The sequence below is a fragment of the Diabrotica undecimpunctata genome, chromosome 2 (genome assembly GCF_040954645.1).
Source record: "Diabrotica undecimpunctata isolate CICGRU chromosome 2, icDiaUnde3, whole genome shotgun sequence".
Classification (NCBI taxonomy): domain Eukaryota; kingdom Metazoa; phylum Arthropoda; class Insecta; order Coleoptera; family Chrysomelidae; genus Diabrotica; species Diabrotica undecimpunctata.
Genome location: NC_092804.1, coordinates 141,444 through 160,512, shown reverse-complemented (window position 1 = coordinate 160,512; position 19,069 = coordinate 141,444). Strand labels below are relative to the sequence as shown.

Sequence of the window (19,069 nt, the reverse complement as noted above, 5' to 3'; positions counted from 1 at the left end):
ATCAGGTTTCATTGTAGAGTTTTTTATTGTATATCCCCAAATTATTTATTATATAATTATTATATAATAAAATATCTTAATTATTATAATAGCCCATATTTTTTAACGACACATAAAAAATTCTGTAAATTCAAATCATGGCTATCTTGATCCACACCACCAACTATTATCATCATCGTCATCTAAATAAGCGTAAACACGTAGATTTTCTTGTTTAATGATAGAATCAATAGCTTTCTGAAAACATGATACTCCATTGGTAAAAGGATACGACGGAATTGGTAAAGGCATCCATTTGCCTTGAAAGCTGTTAATGGTTTGTCAGATACCTGAATTGGTTTTTGATGATACGCGAATTTTCAATCAATTGAGCTTTATATTTTGATATCTTCTCTGTCACTAGTGAATCGATATTCGGCAAAGGATTAACATCAAGTAATGTAAATCTATTTATTGTTTGAGAGTAGTCAACTACCATGCGGCGTTTATGATTTTCCGAAGTTACAAAATCTTGGGCCCTCCAAGATGATTTACTCTCTTCAATAATTTCTTCTGTAAGAAGAGGTTTTATTTCTTGTTTAATAAATTCATCATCTCGTTCTGTGAATGTCTGCGAGATTTTGAACTATACGATGGTCACTAATAGTTGTTATGTTGTTTGTTGTTGCTACGTCTTTAAATATTCTTTTGTTGTTTGAGCAAAAATAGTCTATTTCATTTTTGCTAGTTCCATTAGGTGCCATCTTTAACCACTTTTTGTTATTCTTTTCTATGAAAGTTATTCATGTTTTCTTGTCTTCAAGTCTTCAATTGTTCTTCCAATTTTGGCGTTAAAATCTCCCATTAATATTATTTTAGGATTGTTTTCGTCTATAGCTTTTTTAATCATCATCATTCATCATCAGTTGTCCCTATCCATCGCCTTTCTCTGCCAAGCACGTATTCCCCTATTTCTCATGTCTTCATTAGCTTCTAGCTTTTTTAAGGTCTTCGTAAAAAGTATACATTTCGTTATTAGTTGTTTTTTAAGTTGGAGCATAAATATGAACAAACTGTATTCTGGTTTGTTAATTTAGTTTTAAGATCAACTATGTAACCCTGTCCTGATCTCCTCTTCTTATTGATTTAAAAACGCACCTCACCGAACTATAGTCTTTCCTTCCTTTATAGTAAAATCTATTGCATAAATATCTCCACGTAACTTAGCAGAGTATGCGGCGGTTGGGAGACCCCCCTCCACTCCCACTCTGACGTCACAAGCCCCGCCCACTGACGTCACAAGCACCGCCCACTGACGTCACAAGCCCCGCCCACTGACGCCACAAGCCCCGCCCACTGACGTCACGTCTGATACTAGTTAGATTGCTTCTGCTATACGTCTGCTATACGTTAGATTGCTTCTGCTGTACGTCTGCTATACGTCTGATATACGTATGCTCTACGTCTGATATGCATCTGCTATACGTCTGATATGAGTTAGAACGCGTCTGATATGCGTTAGATTGCGCCAGGTATACGTCTGCTATATGTTAGATCGCGTTAGTTGATGTTTAAGCGTTTAAACTACGTTTTAAGTATATTAATATAGCGTAATTATCGTTTCGGCAATTTCTTGTGTCTGTTTTTATCTTGAGGTAATCAGTATCCTCTCACCTTTCGTTTGACGCCTTATACGTTGCAATCGGACCAATAACAACGGAGATACGATGTAATACCGTTTTGTGATGTCTTTGCGTTTGTTTTTTTGTGTTATCGTATTGGATATCCCCTCCTTTTTCATTTAACGTGTTACACGTAATTATCTGGTTTAATAATGTAGCTCATTAGTCTAATTAATCGATATTCTGAGCATTTTCTTTGCGTTTGTTTTGTATCCTAACATATTCATTACCACCTCCCCTTTCCATTGATACCTTGCACATTGTTGAACGTTGAGCCGTTTAGACGTTACAAGTTAAGTGTCCTTTTGGCAATGTGTCGTCATGTTTTTTCTGTGTCTACGTACTTCTGACCCATCCCCTTTCCATTCATACCTTGCATGTTGTTGTACGTTGAGCCGTTTCGGCGTTACAAACCTATTTCCTCTTTGACCGGTCGCTATATTTGATTTTTGTCATTGTATTCTTTACGTTATATTCTTTCCAGCGATACATGAATTGCTTTGACTTTCTAACTATACCCTGTTTATTACTTAATCTATACGTAGTTCTATTGCCTTTGTATTTTATACGTAACACCACTGTCCTCGTTTGGGGCATTCCTACGTCACCATTGGTCAGATGTTTACTTGGGAGCATTTCTATGCCATCATTGGTCGAGGGGCGTGGGGCATAAGGATACGTATTGGTCGTTACACATCGGGGCGTGGGGCCATAAGGATGCGTATTGGTCGAGGCTTCGTTCTCATTGTGTCGAGGGGCGTTTACATGTCACCATTCAGGCGTTTATTTGAGGGGCGTTCCTATGCCATCATTGGTCGATACACGTCAGGGTGTGGGTATGAGGATACGTATTGGACGGGGCGTAGAGATATGAGTATACGTAAGCTTGATAGACGAAAGAAGAAGAAGAATTGACGCTATCTTCACGTTTGAACGATTACAGACGAAAAGAAGAAGAATTGACGCAATCTTGACGTTTGAACGATGTCATACTAAAAGAAGAAGAATTGACGCTATCTTCACGTTTGAACGATGACATACGAAAAGAAGAAGAATTGACGCTATCTTCACGTTTGACGTATGACAGTTGACAGCTGTCAGCCGCCATATTGATGGGCGGGGCATGCGACGTCAGTGGACGGGGCTTGTGACGTCAGTGGGCGGGGTTTGTGACGTCAGAGTGGAAGTGGAGGGGGGTCTCCCAACCGCGCATACTCTGCTTACCCTTCTCCTCTTCTTTTAATTTATGATAGTCCCGTGATGTCGAATTCCTCTCCTAATGTGTAGAGGTTTTGTTCTTTTGCCATGGAACAAATGTTTTGATGCTATATAAAGTTGTTTATTGTTCTTCTTTTTCTTCAATGACAAGTTTCCTCTCCCCCTAGTATCCTTGAGGCAGGCCGTTGCTTCGATGTGGGACTATGAAATAAAATTATCCCACCACGGTGGCTTATCATTATACGAGTATTTAGCTAATTGAATAGTCCAAATAAAAATACTCTATTCTTTTTTTTAATTCCTTTAGTAACATTTTATAAAGTCAACAGATAAAAAAACAAATAAATAACGAAGCTAAAAAACATTCTAATTTTGCACGATAAGCAATTTTTTTAATTTCCCGTTTCAGTTCTAATATGCAATTTATTTTTATGCAGACACCATAACATACAGGTTTTTTAAAAAGGATATTAGAGTTTCCAATTGAGCACCTGTAAAAGAAACAAGAAATTAGACATATCTTTTATGCCAACATTTACAGAATGAAATGAGAACAAATTAAAACAATTAAAAATAATTATTCTATAATTATTTTACATAATATAATTTTTTGAAAGGAAAAAGTCTTTATAATACTAATAATTCATTATTTTACCTTTGTTTACAGTCTGTACATGACCAACCTGTTCAAATATCGGATGATCTGCAAAATCTAGGTAACCAGGAGAATGGTAGTGTTCAAAAACAATAATATCATTTACTCCTTTATGTAGGAATGGAGCAGGTAGATAAAGAGTTTGTTGTGGACCAATAAAAAAGTGTCTACCTAATACAAAACCATTAACGATTGTGATCCCTTTGACCCAGGTCATTAAAGACACAAAGGTATCTTTTGGCTCTTCTCTTATATTTAATGAAAATTTATAAAGTGCTGGGGTATCTGTAATGTTACCTACAGCTTTCCAGTTATTTAGATTTTTGTTCCAGCTAGTTTTAAATTCTAAAGGAATGATCGTCCAGTGCGTTAGTTTATTTCCGTTAACAAAAACGTCATCAGTAAGGCCTTTGTATTGTTGGAATTGATCTAAGGCGCCATAACCGCATCTTCCAAAGTTCTCAACAACTAAATCTAAAGTAGCGTTTTGAAGTTCTGTATTATTCAGATTTAAGGTAGAGTTGTAGAGCTTCCAGAAACCAAATCCTTTAATACTCTCTGCGGTGACAGGTGCAGGTGATACCAACTTTCCATTTAACAAAACAAGTACGGTGTCTCTCACATATCCAGATATTTTTAGTACAGAATTTGTTGATAGATCCAGATTAGTCTGTCTATAAACAATATAGCCGTAACTTTGACCAGCATTGTTATTTATAGGTAGCTTTTCCATCGATAAAATATTTTCTGATATTATTTTTTCGTTTGATTCATTAATTATGTCTGCTAGTAATATTTGTCCCTGGGCTATAATCGACGGGTACTTTACAGGAGCTGTGATGTTTGGTAGTGGTGGTAGTTTGGTTTTAACTGGATTTCTGGCAATTATCTCATTTGAGATTAAGGTGAATTTGTTGCCAATATTACCGTATTCAGAGATTGGAGAATCATAGTCGTAACTGGTGGTGTCTAGTTGAAGTCCAGAATTGTCCATTCCCCTCGTGTCATCGTTGGCACCATTCATGAAGCCAAAACTAGTACCACCTATAACAAAAAAAATAGTGTTATTAATTTTATCATTTTAAAATATATATATGGGATGTCCCACTGAACTCAAGTAGTATTTTTATCAAAAAAAATAGTTGCATAGGTTAAAAAAAATTGGGGTTAAATGTCCTCCGTGGCGTTGCTTTAAAAAAAAAAAGAAAATTATACCAGCAAGAAAGGAATAAATACCACAATTCAATTTTTCTCTGGTCGTGTGGCATCTAGAAGCGATATACTGAAAAAATATATCATTTTTTAAGATATTTTCGGTATAATATTTTTATGGTTGAGCACACCTCGTTAGTTTTCTTTGTCTAGGTATATGACAAAAAGTTTCTGTATTAACATATTAGTTCATTCTGTACAATTGTTAATAAAATATTTAGATTAGATAATCTTTATTTAAAGTGATTTCTAAATTTCTATTTGTGGATAAACTGTTTTTAACTTAGTTATCTGTGTAATTAAAGGTTTAAATGTAAATAATTTTTATATTTATTGAATGTTTACAGTATTTTAATCTTTTTTAACGTATTACATGATGTTTGTTTTTCATCGTTTTTGTATGAGTACGTTTTTGTTAATGCATAAGCATATTCTTGTAAAAGCCGTATGGCCAGATTTTCAAATTATTAACATCCGAAAACCCAAAAAAAATACTAAAATCGTATGGGAGATTTTGGTAGGTGTGAATCTACTTCAACTTTCGGTTGACTTTGCTGAATGATTAGTATCAAATTCTTGTAAGTTGTGTTATAGAAATAAACTAAAAGAGGAGTTTTATTGAAAAGCTTTGTTACGGCTTTAAAAACTTAATTTTCACTTCTTAGTCAGGAAATGTCAAAGTGGTGTACATAGTGAAAGGGAAAAGCCAATTTAAGAAACCTCAACAACGCAATAAAACGAAAATGCAAGGCTGATAAACAACAATACTATCGCAATATATATGTAAAAGAATTAAGAGCCACGATCAAAACAATCAGTAAATAGAACTATTTAGAAAAATACGCTTCATAACAAGATACTTTAAAACCAAAACTTAAGCCGTTGAAGACCACACAGGAACCCTGAGAACCACCAGAAAATATAAATGCACATTATATTGTTGGGATCTATATAAAGATGATAAACGCCAGTAACTTGTTCTTCAAACCCCTAAAAAATCGAAAAAGAACCCAATATACTCAAAAATCTGATAAGACTGGCGATCAGTAATATAAATATAACAAAGCACATGGTCCAGATATGATAACACCAGAAGTTCTCAAAGTCACAGACGAAATCGGAATAAAATTGCTTCATTTGCTCTGTAACAAAATATGGCATTTCAAGTAATAGCTTAGCGATTGGACAAAATCTACGATAATAACAATACATAAATACATAAAAACGCCTGATTCCGTAAATACAATAACTATAGAACCATCTTCAATATCTCACATGCCAGCAAAATAATGTTACACATAAAAAATACGATACTGAAAACTTTTATACAAAGGGAAATACTAGAAAATCTAGGGATTTTAACATTCCACTACCCATTTGCTTTATAGATTATCGCAAAGCATTCGACGGTGTCAAATGGCAATACTTATATACTAAAAGAAGTAAGCGTACTAAAACACGTAATTTAGCTTATAACTGAACTGTACGAATACACTACTAGAACCGTTAAACTGTTGAAACACTCTTAAACGAATTCCATTTAGAACAAGGTATCAGACAAGGATATATACTGTCTTCACATCTACTACTTCATATATATGGGGAGCATATTATGAGAAAGGCGCTTGAAAGATGGGAAAAGGGCGTCTCAATAAATGGTTGAAAAATGAAAAAAAAAATACGTTTTACAGATGACACCATGTAAGGAATTCTGTGGACCGACCATAGAACAAATAATTCAATTTCAAATCAACTAACGATCAGCAAACGGATCTTCAGTAAAATCCATTTCCAACAATTAAAATAGTTAGAATATGTTATGAGAGTAGACACAAAAAAAGGAAAAAAATTATTATCCAAGGAAAGGTAGAAGGTCGTAGACCACGAGGAAAATCGCCACCAAGATGGATTGATCAAATTACAGGAATATGTCAAATACTTCCGCATGAGTTAAAAAAACTGAAAAGAGACAATTGACCAGAGAAATGACCAGAGACAAATTTAGAGACGCACAACACACGACATCACGATGACCACCACACTTCCTCCGGGGGGGTCAGAACTGAAGAGAGACGGCCAGTAAATCGCTACATACATCATATTAACATAAGCTTTTTTCCTTTCTCCTTCTTGAAGGAGATGTCCCACAAAGAAAACCAATCATAAGCTGCTTCAACTATGTAGGCATTTGGAACGCCACAAATATCTTCACAAAAAGGAAATGAAAGTAAAAAAGCCATAGGCAAACTTTCCCTAAAATAATCAATAATACTACAATTCTTAAGAGAAGAAATATTCAAGCTATTCGCAGTTGATTATAATGCACATAGGTGCAGAGGAAAGTGTACTGTTTATTAAAACATGCTATTGTTACTAAATCCTTATATATCCTTAGTAAAAACGAATGGAAAATGAATTTTAAAATCTTTTAAGTTAGCGTCTACTTTGTTGTCTTTTTTATTTTCAAAGCCTAGTTTCGGAGAAAAGAAGAAAGCTGTAGGAGCAAATAAATCGAAAAACTGCCACAGCTGTCAAATGTACAGCCAGTATCGGAATGTCAAACTCTGTAAAGAACGTGAAAAAGGCTATAAAATGCTCATCAAACTAGAAGATAAACCCACTTGGACGAAAAAAGTAAGAGAAATAAATACTTAAAACGGTGTTATCTGGTTGGACAATGATACACCCTGAAAAATATGAACTTTTACATCTGATCATTCAAGAAAAGATCCAATGTAAACGTGCTCCTGGTAGAAGAAGAACATCATGGTTAAATAATTTAAGACAATAGTACGGAAAATGGACTTATTTATACCTGCTATCAATACAGCCACGATAGCGAATATGGTAGCCAACATCATATCCAACGATCGATAATGGTCATGGAACTAGAAGGAAAATAGAAAAGCTGCTCCAAGAAGAATAGAAAAAAAAATATCTCTTCAAGACATTAAGTCTGTATATATTGAGTTTAGCTTCATCAGCGGTTTAAAACTTTTTCCAAATGTGTCCAGTGAATACGTTCCGATGACCTTATTTCGGTGTTGCCATCTTCTAAAATCATAACACTCTCGGTCACTGTGACCGTTTTCGCCAAAGCAATGCTACAAACCCAATTAGTGCAAAATATGATTATCCTAATCCTCTTCAGTTCAATTTGATATAACGTGTTATCTTTGTCTAACTTTCGTTTAATTAACATTTTATACAAAACGATTCCATACTTTTACATGCATTACACTGTGGTTTCCTATTTTATTCGGTTTCCTGTTATACCCGTTCATATTATTCTGGTATCATGATTCAATAAACTGTAATGGATTGCATTCTGTGCGGCACGTTTATATTTAATTAACAATTACACAAATGAATCTGACTGAGTGATGCGTTCCATTAAACGAGACGGTGTATGTCCCAACTAAGTTGAATTCATCAATGATTACAAATATTTTTTATCGATTGCAGAAATTCACAATTCATTGAATAAGGTTATTGAAAACAATACTTTTTTTGAGATTTTTACATATAACTTGCTTTTTCTTTAATTCTTTTTACTGTCAATGCGGTTACATATAGTTGGTCCCTATGAGATTGTAAAATTTTTATTTTTATATAATACTAGTTGACTGTATCATCTTAGAATTAATAAATATTCTGGTCAATTACAAAAATCCAAAAAAATTTAAAATATTAAAATCGGTATAGCCATTCTTGAGTTATAAATGGTGAATTAACAACACGATTTGCGAATTTTTTTTAGGTGTTAAAAATATACACTGGTTACTTATTTTACTTATTTTATTTTAATTTTATTTGATTTGATTGTAATCAAAACATGGATCACAAGATCCAAAGAACTGACAGATGAGGACCATAGAAAAGAGGAAATGCACAAAGTTAAAACAGCTATAAGAAAAAACTGCTTCTCCACGTCTACCATTGAAAGGGTACAGAAATTACGAAACAAAATCAAAGATCCAGGAGAAGGAAAAACCCAATTGGAAAAACCACCCTGCCATATAATAAAGGACATAACAGATTAAATCTGTCTAGATTCTTATAAAAATCTTAATAGATTTAAGGTATGGAAGATACGTAATAATCTGCAGAAGTTATAGTGGCGCAAGCATATATTCAGATCATAAAATAGTGATCTCAACATTGAGGGCTAGAATTTCAACCACCAATAAAGAAAATAAAATGGATAAAAAAAATGTAATGTGCAAAAGCTGATAAATGCGACAATTGCAGAACGGTACTAGGAAAACATCACCAATAGGCTAAGGAATCAAAATGTAATATAGACTCTTACTAGACCAGAATTAAGGAAGATATTGAAGCAGCAGCGAAAGATAAACTAGGAGCAGAAATTTGTGCCAGTAAAAATCATTGATTTGAAGAAAAGATGATACACAAAAAAACCAAACCACCTAAATGAGAAATTACGCTTGTAAATGGAGCGTATAAAATATTTTCCACAGTACTATGTCACCGTATGGCACCATATACAGAACAGATAGTACGAAAATACCTGGGTTTCAGAAAAAGTAATACGGATGTTACAAAGCACAACCACTGGTTCAATATATAATAAATCAGTGCAAATCCTTGCCTCAAATACAAACTCTTCTCTTGAGATAATAAAAATCGTTTGATTCGTTGCTTGAACTACAAATTTTGCAATATTACAGTTGAAAATATAAGATTTGAAAATAGCATTGTCAATATTTATGGTATTTTTATTTGAAGCTTATCTAAAATCAATTAATTTTCTCACGAGAATCTGTATCCGACAAGTATTTTAGGGTAATTAGATTTAAATTCGCCAATTACTGGTTACCAATAAGTAAGATAATGAAAAACTTGTTTATATATGAAGATTTCATCCAATAACTCCTTGTCACTTTCCTCTCGTGTTCCTCTTCGTGCTTATTTAATGGAAACCCGCGGCGTGCTTTCATAAACTTAAAAAAATGCAAAGTGTTACATCGATCAGTGTTTCAATTTCCAAACGTTACCTGTCCCATATACGTAGATTCGTTCGGCGCCCAAATGGAATTTCAAATCAGTTTCGTCAGCATCGGGGGAGCGTAAATTAGATGCAAAAAAATGATTAATGATGCCAACCAACCTTCAATATATAAACACTATATCTCGATACTCTCGCAGATAAAAATCAACTCAATTTTATGATTAAAATTGTGAAAAATCGATATCAATGCTACAGAGATATAATTATTATCGATCAAGAAATCCATTAAAAAAGAAAAAGATAGTTCTCCGGGATAGTTTTTGTGGAAAGTTTTGGAAAGTTTTTTAAGTTAAACTTCAGTGTTGAAGTTGAAGTTAAAAGTCTTGATATAATTGAGGCAGTTTTTACGAATTTTGCAAAATTATAACTTGTTTAAGATACCGTATCTCCAACATGTATCTAATGCTTTGCTAAATCAAAAAATATTGCGATACAGTATTTTGTGTTGCTAAAAGGATTCGTGAATATTACTTTCTAAGTCTAATATGTTGTATGTGCCAGATCAGTTTTGTTGTAAACCGTCTTGCTCATTTATAAGTAAATTTAAATTTTATCCATGCCAAATCAGCCTTGAGTTGATAATTTTTTCTAGTAGCTTGCCGAATGCACAGCTTAGGCTGGTTGTTTAATATTAACAGGGTGTAGACGAGATTTTGTGGCTTTTGAAAAATGGAGGAATGGTAAATTTTGACCAAATAAAAGGGATATTATTGCCATTGCAGGTGAAATGAAATAATTAAAGCAAACGAGGAAAGGTATTTTAGAAAAACCGTGGGACGTCATATGGCCCAGGACTTGTTTCTTTTAATTCCTTAAGTATGTTATTTAGTTATTGTAAAGTAAGACGAGCATTTAATGGAATGTTGAAAGTTTTTAAGAAAGAATTTAAAACTTTCCACCAATAGTTTATTTTCCCAGAGAACTGAGTCCAATTTATCGTTGGAGGATATTTGTTTGAAATTGTTAGCTTCTCTCAAGCAAGATATTTGTTTGCCTATTTTGAGACTAGTTATTGTAGGTCACCCTTCTATGCCGGAAATTTTTCGTATGTTTCTCCACGACATATTATAAAGGACATATTTTTGGCCTAACTGGATTTTTTGTTTGATTAATTTTTTTATTGATTTTTGTAGTTAATTTTATTTTCTTCTAACGTCTATGCTTTTTATATTTATTAAAATAGCTTCTACTAGCACGTACGGCTTATTAGCACTCCGAATTTTGAATTGCCTTTTGATCTCCATTGTACTTGATGGATTTTAAGAAACATGGATAAAGCTTTGAAAAATCTCTAGTTAAACAATAATTTCAATGAATCTTTAAGTGCTTTTAATGGTCTCATCAGAGGATTATAGTGTTCTTAATATTTTACTTACCTACAAACATGTACATATTTATTGATGCCGGAAAATCTAAAATTGCTTTTAGATATGGTAAATAACCCTCTCCTGACGTAGTATGATGGTTTTCACCCCAGTGGTCGAACCATCCTGAAAAGAATTATAAAAAAAAGTTATTTTCATGCTAAGATTTTTATGAATGTGTACTATTTTATTTCCTCGATGGCTGCTGGGAATAATAGCATAGAAATGAAAGAAAAATATCTTTTAACGATTTAACTTTCAGATTGGATTAAACTGTACAAAATAGATCAAACTTTAATAACAATATAATCCAATTCAATCAAGATTTATTTGTCTTCTCTTTGTTTTAATTGTTTTAATATTTTATAATATTGTTTTGTAACCGTAAATACCTGTATATGTCTCCATAACCATATTCGGTTTGTTGGGCTGTCGACTGTGCATAGTTTTTATCCCATTTGTAATTTGTGACATACTTCCAACGTTAGCAGTCTGCAACACTCCCGGTATAATTCCATGAAGATAATCTGGAGCATCAGCTGTGTATAGCAGCTCGACTATACCGTTGTCAATAAATAACTTTCTGAGTGTATTGAGGTATACTGGATCGTCTATGGAGAGACTTGCAAACTCGTTTTCGATTTGGAAACCGACTATTGATCCCCCTCTTTGGAACTGAAACAGCGCCAATATGGGTAGTAACATGTTAAACCACCTGAAATCAAACAAAGTTTGTGCCACTTTATTTTTAATTATACAAGTAATTTAATCAATTGGAATAAAAAAAATCCATGACTAGAAGTGATTTAATTAAATCACAAAGATTTTGATAATAAGACAAGTCAAAAGTTTAGTCAGCGTACTCTATCTAAAAAGTAAAATAAAGTGGAAAAGTGGGAAACGTTGTGCTTTGAACTGTCTTCTCAAAGAGAAGACAATAATCTAAAGGCACAAAAATCACTAGGCTATGTGAGAATGTTGATAAGAACACTGGCCAGAAGAGTATCAGGTACAAAACACTCTGGTCCAGAGATGAGAGTTCCAAAAACGCAACCGGAAACAATCATGAATCCGAAGGCTTGTTCGAACATAACTCTCACTGGGACAATATACCCAGTTAAACACATAACAAAAAAGTTTTTTGGTATATCACCAAATATCAGTTATTTTCTGACCTAACTTAACAAACAGCAAGTACTTAAGTTTAACGGCTCACCCTGTGGCTTACTCTTATTTTATCTTTCAAATAATGCACTACAACTATCATTCAATAACATCACAGCATTATACCCTGCCTTTTACACTAAACTGTTACACATTTACACTAACTCAAATGTTTTTGTCCTTATGAGTCTTCTCTTTAGTTCAGTGTTATCAAGAAGCTGGATTGCCTCGATATCCACATGACTATGTTTCCATACCCTGGTCCTGGTGAAGGTTGCTCTTACGGATATACCAAGGAATATCAACAATGTGGTACTTTATTTTGAAATCTCTGCTACGGCCACAGAGTTGGCACCCATATACCCATACTGGCCTCAGTACTTGCTTGTAAATGGATAATTTAATATGAATGGATAATGTTGAATTTTTTTTTAATCAGCGAATACAATTTCTTATATCTAATATCAAGCTCCCCTCTTTTCTTTTTGACCTGGACTTTCCAGCTCAACCTCGCTTTTAGAGTGATGCCTTGAGTGATTGCTGATGTTGCATAAGGAACTTGGGTATCATTTATTCTAACTGGGAAATTTTCTATTTTTTGTTTGTAAAGTTAATATTTACATATTAAGTCTCATTTTATTTTATTCGCCATTTTCTGGCCCAGGTTTGAATTTTATTTACTTACTGATAGTTGCATCAGTCGCTTCTTCACTAGTGTCTTCTATCGCTAATATGGCTGTATCATCCGCGAAGGTGGAAATAGGGTTTTGTTCTAGCTCTGGTATGTCACACGTATACAATAGGTACAGAAACGGACCTAATACACTCCCTTGTGGCACGCCAGCTTTGATGTCCCTTAAGTGTACACTTCTTCTTGTTTTACTATGAAATATCTATTCGCAATGTATGATTTTGAGATTTCTGAATTCCTGTTTAGGCTATGGCTTTTCTTGGTAGATTTTTTAATAGTTTTCTCCTGTTCTCCTGTAGAGATCATATCCTGGAGCTTTCTTAGGATTTATATTCTCTTTTATCTCTGTTGATACTTCTTTAAAGCATGTCAACGTTATCCTCTCTTTGGTTTGGAATGGTTCTTCCCATCTCAGTTCTTCACCATCACTGTCGTTGGGTTTGAACGTGCTTTCTAAATGATCTGCAAATCGTTCTACCTTCTATTCTTTACTTCTAGCCTAGTTGCCGTTTTCCTACTTGATAGGAGGAAAATTAATAATTGGTCTCGTCATTATTTTTGTTGACTTTCGACGAATAATCTTTGTTCTGGTCAGCTGTTAAATTACTTAAAAAATAATTAATAGCAAAAATGTGCTAACGTATATTTGCTAATGGGGCCAAAGTACGGCAGAAATTAAGCAGGTAATAGCTCCGAGTTCGCAGAAATTATCAGGCATAATTATTGGATATGTGCCAGTCAAGGGCTAATGATTGTAGACTTTAGATCAGAGAACCTCGCAACCATATCTTAAAATGACTGACAGGCCTTAGAACTAAATAGATATACTTTTTAGATATTATTGGGTGACTTCATAAGAATATGGCACATCCACTAGACATATACAAGCTAGTACAGTATTCCAGAAATCTGGAATAAGTATCAAAACTGAATGGAAAAATGCAATACGCCAATTGTACACTTCTTTCCACAGTTTTGATAAAACCAAACTATTGTGGTGGTTTTTGCTTTTTTGTTCCAAATTGGTTCACAACTAATAATAATTAATTTGTCTTTATCCATCCCTAGAATAATCATTGTGCGAAGTGCGAAGATCAGAAAATACTAAGCTCAATTTACGTAGGCGGGCTTTGCTACCCAGCCATGTACGAAGGAAGGAGTGGTGCGTCGTTGTGGCCACGCGCATTTACGGCAATGCTTGTATTTAATTTGCTTCAGCGAGGCTATGGTCAAGGCTAGGTGCGGTGCGATGTGCTGTGCGCCGTTGTGGCCGCCACTTTACGACAAAAATAAACTGGTTATATAGGATAATAGAACACGAACCTCAAATACTCTTATTTCTTTCCCATTTTTTTATATTTCAAGTTTCCTCCTTTTCGACTTGTTTTTCTCATTTTGTTACTCTCTTTCTCTCTTGTGTGTCATTATTTGTGTAGTTTGCTTTTTAACACATTTCGAATGTAATTAGATTTCCCTTATATATTCGGAACGAAACAAAATATTATCATAATCGTTTGTGATACATAGAGATAAAATTTGAAATGCTTAACATTGACCTGCATTGGCATTTTTTAGTTATATTGTAACGATATTTAAAAATTTATTTTTTAAAACAAACAAAAAGTTTTATTTATTTACTGTACATACCTTGTTATGTACGACATATAATTTTTGTCCTTTGAGCTCCTAACTGTAGTAACATTTTTTAAAAGCCAACTGGGAAAACCTCCAAACTCCCATTCTGCGCAAATATATGGACCAGGTCTAACCAACACTAAAAGATCCTCCTGTTTGGCGATTTTCAGAAATTCGTCAATGTGTAAAAAGTTGTGCATATCAGTTCCTCCTTGACCAAAATCGAAGACACCTAGAAAGATTAGATAGTTAGTCTTTTTAGATTATTATATTTGACTATAAGCTAAAAAGGAGCCTACAAGAGTATTAGGAGCACAGAAAAAAATGAATTGTGAAATAAACAAAAGGTTTAGAAACCAAACCAAGCTATTGGATTATAGATCAATAAGATATTCGAAATTTAAGGTATCTTATTACGGTATTATAAATTATTTCTAAAAAATCATATTTAATTTTGTTATATATGTGTATATTGTCGTTTTATTTCAATTTGTGCTTTTTAGAGGTAAGTTTTTTGGTAAATTGTACCACATGACCTTTATTTTGACTTTTTTGACTTGCTTGCCAACCACCACAATCACAACTAAGTGCTTACATGATAGTATTTGGCTGGACAATGTTTCTATATATTTGTTTGTTTTATTCCAGCTTGTTTCAAATTTGTATGGCCTAATGATTGAACAAAAGAGTGTACATATGTGAAATTAATAATATAATTTCAGAGTATGAGAACTGTATTAAATAGGGCTGGCTCAAAATAATTCTTCTTCTTCTTTCTTCTTCTAATGGCGCTACAACCCTTTGTGAGTCTTGGCCTGCTTAACAATGTTCTTCCATTCTGCCCTGTCGGATACTTTCCTTCGCCACTGCCTGATGTTCATGGTTTTAAGATCCCTCTCTACGTCGTCTATCCATCTTTTACGGGGCCTTCCTCTTGTTCTGTTTCCTTGGGGCTTCCATCTCTGGACTACTTTTACAGCTCGATTATCTGGCATTCTTTCTAGGTGACCAAGCCAGTTTAGTCTTTGTGATTTTACAAATCTGACAATATCTGCGCTCTGCATTAGTTCATCCAGCTCGTGGTTCATTTTAATTCTCCACGAACTATCGCTGCATTGGGTTGGTCCAAATATCTTCCTTAGTATTTTGCGCTCAAATATTCCCAGTTGATTTTCATCAGTGGTTGAGAGGGTCCACGTTTCACATCCATATGTGACCACTGGTCTAATTACTGTTTTGTAGATTCTCAGCTTAGACTCACGATTCAGTAACTTACTTTTCATTAAGTCTTTGTATGCATAAAAGCACTTATTACCGCTAAGAATCCATGCTTGTATTTCTTGATTGATGTTGTTGTTGTCATTTATTATTGAGCCTAGGTAGGGAAAAGTGGATGCATATTTGTAGGTATGGTTGTCTACCTTCAGATTCTCATGTTCATTCGATTTTGTGCACTCCATATATTTTGTTTTGCTTTCATTTATATATAGACCAAACGTAGCAGCTTCTCGTTTCAGTTCTATGACTTTTTCGCTCAATACCCTTTTGTTGCGGCTTATTATGGCAACATCATCCGCATATGCGCATATTTTGCATAGCTCTTGTATTAATACAGCCATTTACATCCAGTTTTCTAACAACAGCTTCTAAAGTTAGATTAAAAAGTGTTGTTGATAAGGCATCCCCTTGTCTAACTCCATTTTCAATATCAAAGGCCTACGTCATATCTCCATCTATTCTCACCATAGCTTTGGAACCCTCCAGAGTCACTCGTATAAGTTTAACCAACTTATTGGGTATCCCTAAAATAGATAGTTGCTTTAACATCTTTTGGCTCAAAATAATTAGGAGATTGAATTAAGCCTGTTATACAGATATTAGCCAAATCAAGTTTTGCCAAAAGTCTTACTAATATTTCTGTTACACACACTTGCGGTATTTATAGGCTTCCATTCGCGATATTCACTCGCGGCTGTCTTTAGCGGTTTTTACACACGTGTCTCACTGTACTTACACTAAGATCAAAGATAGAGCACATTTCGTCTGTTGTCTATACAATTCAAAAGTCAAGAAGATTCGCGGTATTTGCGTTCTGGAAAGACTCACGCAAGCGAAGAGTAAAGCGTCTTTTCGGTACGGTTACTACGGTCGGAGAGGTGACAAGCGTCTCAGTCAACAGTCACGAGAGAGATTCGCGATAGTTTTCGGAACCACTATAAGAGAAAAAAAAGCAATTAAAACGACTGTTGGCGATCGACAGCTAGATGAGAGACAGTCTATTGCTAGCGGCAGTCAACAGTCGAGAGTGAGACCACAAAGGCACTTTTATTCGGTACCAACGTGAAGATCAGAGAGATCGATTGTATGTTTGCTATTTTAAAACTATCTATACTTATGATGACTAAAGGGTGGCGTTGAAGTGGGAGTAGGAATTATTACTAAGGATTGTATTAAGGTAATGGTAATGATTTTTAATATTGAGGTTGAAAATTGTAGGAACTAATAGAGCCAAACAAAATATGGTTTTTTGCATGTGAAAAATTGAACAATAATAATGTAAAACTGTTAAACTATTAAAAATTCGGTTAGAGTTTTTAACGAGCATTACAATATTGTATTAAAAATGTTTACGTACTTTTGATATAATTACTCTAAATTTACAGTAATATTAAAACTATAAAATTGTTAATATATTTACCTGGTTGAGGTTCATGTAGATTCCAAGGGACGTAAGTTTCCACGGTATTCAAGCCTGCTGCCCTCATTTTTCTTAGCCTGTCTCGCCAGTACTCCCTCGGCACTCGGAAATAGTGGAAAGCTCCACTGTACAGAGTAATATTTTTCTGGTTGAGCGTAAAATAGGGCTGGTTATCCGATAAACCCTGCGTAATGCCATTTCCACTGTAATATTCGTACAAAGTTGGCAAACTATTCGCTACTAAAGCCATTATTCCGCTGCTACTTTTCTCACAAAACTACTGCCGAGATTATATGGTCGCTATTTATTATTTATACAGCTGACACGGATATGTTACATCGAAACTGATTAAAAATATAAACATAATTATATTATCTTGAATGTTTATCGTACACTAACCACTTCAGATGAATTTAATTTATGTTTTGGTATCTTTATCTTAAAATAGTTGATTTTTACTGAGTGTCTTAGTATAATACATATTACAATAAAAAAATAACTAAACTATGTAAATAACTAAAATACTGTAAATTTTTTACTTGAGATGGACATTAAAGGAATTAAATTCACAACTTATGTGAATTTTACTGAGTAATAGTGGGAAATTATAATTAACCAAGAGAAAAGTATTTTTTCACCGTACTTTTAAAATAAAATTATGTAAGACCATTGGCTATTAAATGCTAATAAATGTCATCTTTTAAATGAACGCAAAATGAGACGTAAATTTCACGCCCATCGACAAGAAAAAGAGAAAAAATAGTGTTGCTTTATATTGTTTTGTCAAATTTTTATTACTGATACCAAATTTTAAATATACAGGGTATTTCATTAATAATTGGAAATATTCCAACTGTTGATTCTTACACCCCACTAAATTATGTCAAATAAACGTTTCTGACTACTAAGAGAGGCGTACGATAGGGGAAAGTGAATGGTTGACCCCTTCTAAATTGTACGCCACGGGCGGAATTATTTTAGCACAATTTTTCAATTCTCTAATACTTTCTATGTAAATAATATACTCTTCATTTGTAACGATAAAGTCATTATTTTTCGAGATATGTGAGGTTAAAAATGAAGCGGCACAGTTATTTTGATTAATGTATTAATTATGTCCTTATGAATCACCAGTAAATCTAAATGCATAGAAATAGAATCCCTAGAACAGAAGTATGACACTTTTAACCTACATAAAAAAATCAAAAACTTAACGGGAGGAAACGGATCACGAAGTCCTAACTTAACACTAGACGAGCACAACAATCTGCTCTACGAAAATGAGAGAATACTTGATAGATAGAGGCAATACATGGATGAATTATTTAAGGAAGAGCAAAAGACAGAAGTCAGTGTTTCTGGATGTTCAGGACCAGAAATAACAAGTAATATATACAATAAAAAGACTAAAAACCAACAAAGCACCTGGACCTGATAACATACAAGCTGAAATATTGAAACTATTTGAAAACGACCAACTCAAACTCCTAACGAGTCTACTGAACAAAATCAGAACAGTGTTCAGTTTGGGTTTAAAAGCGGACTGGGAACGCGAGAGGCCCTATTTTTCATACAAGTATTAATACAAAGAACTCGAAAGGTAAATTTCGAAGTCTACGCATGCTTTATAGACTTTGAAAAAGCATGTGACAAGGTGTAACATAAAAAATTATTTCAGATACTGAAAGAATCTAGTATTGATGACAAAGATTTACGCCTAATTAAAAATTTATACTTAC

The 19,069-nt window shown here is 33.9% G+C and overlaps 2 protein-coding genes across 6 annotated transcripts in view; one reads left to right on the top strand and one right to left on the bottom strand.

Annotated features, from left to right (window-relative positions):
* The window catches only part of CASK (peripheral plasma membrane protein CASK), a 683,682-nt gene that overhangs the window by 549,167 nt on the left and 115,446 nt on the right, over window positions 1-19,069 (top strand). The window lies entirely within an intron of this gene.
* On the bottom strand, window positions 3,156-17,709 carry LOC140434010 (beta-galactosidase-1-like protein 3). Of its 2 annotated transcripts, none has more exons than XM_072521977.1 (6): window positions 17,331-17,709; window positions 14,645-14,864; window positions 11,535-11,857; window positions 11,155-11,268; window positions 3,535-4,578; window positions 3,156-3,370 (listed from the first exon to the last, which is right to left on the bottom strand). In XM_072521977.1, the coding sequence occupies exons 1-6, from the start codon at window positions 17,578-17,580 to the stop codon at window positions 3,309-3,311; spliced, it is 2,013 nt and encodes a 670-aa protein (XP_072378078.1). In that variant the 5' UTR covers window positions 17,581-17,709; the 3' UTR covers window positions 3,156-3,308. The 2 variants fall into 2 exon arrangements, with proteins under 2 accessions (XP_072378078.1, XP_072378079.1); XM_072521978.1 differs by having other exon boundaries at window positions 3,160-3,370; window positions 3,563-4,578.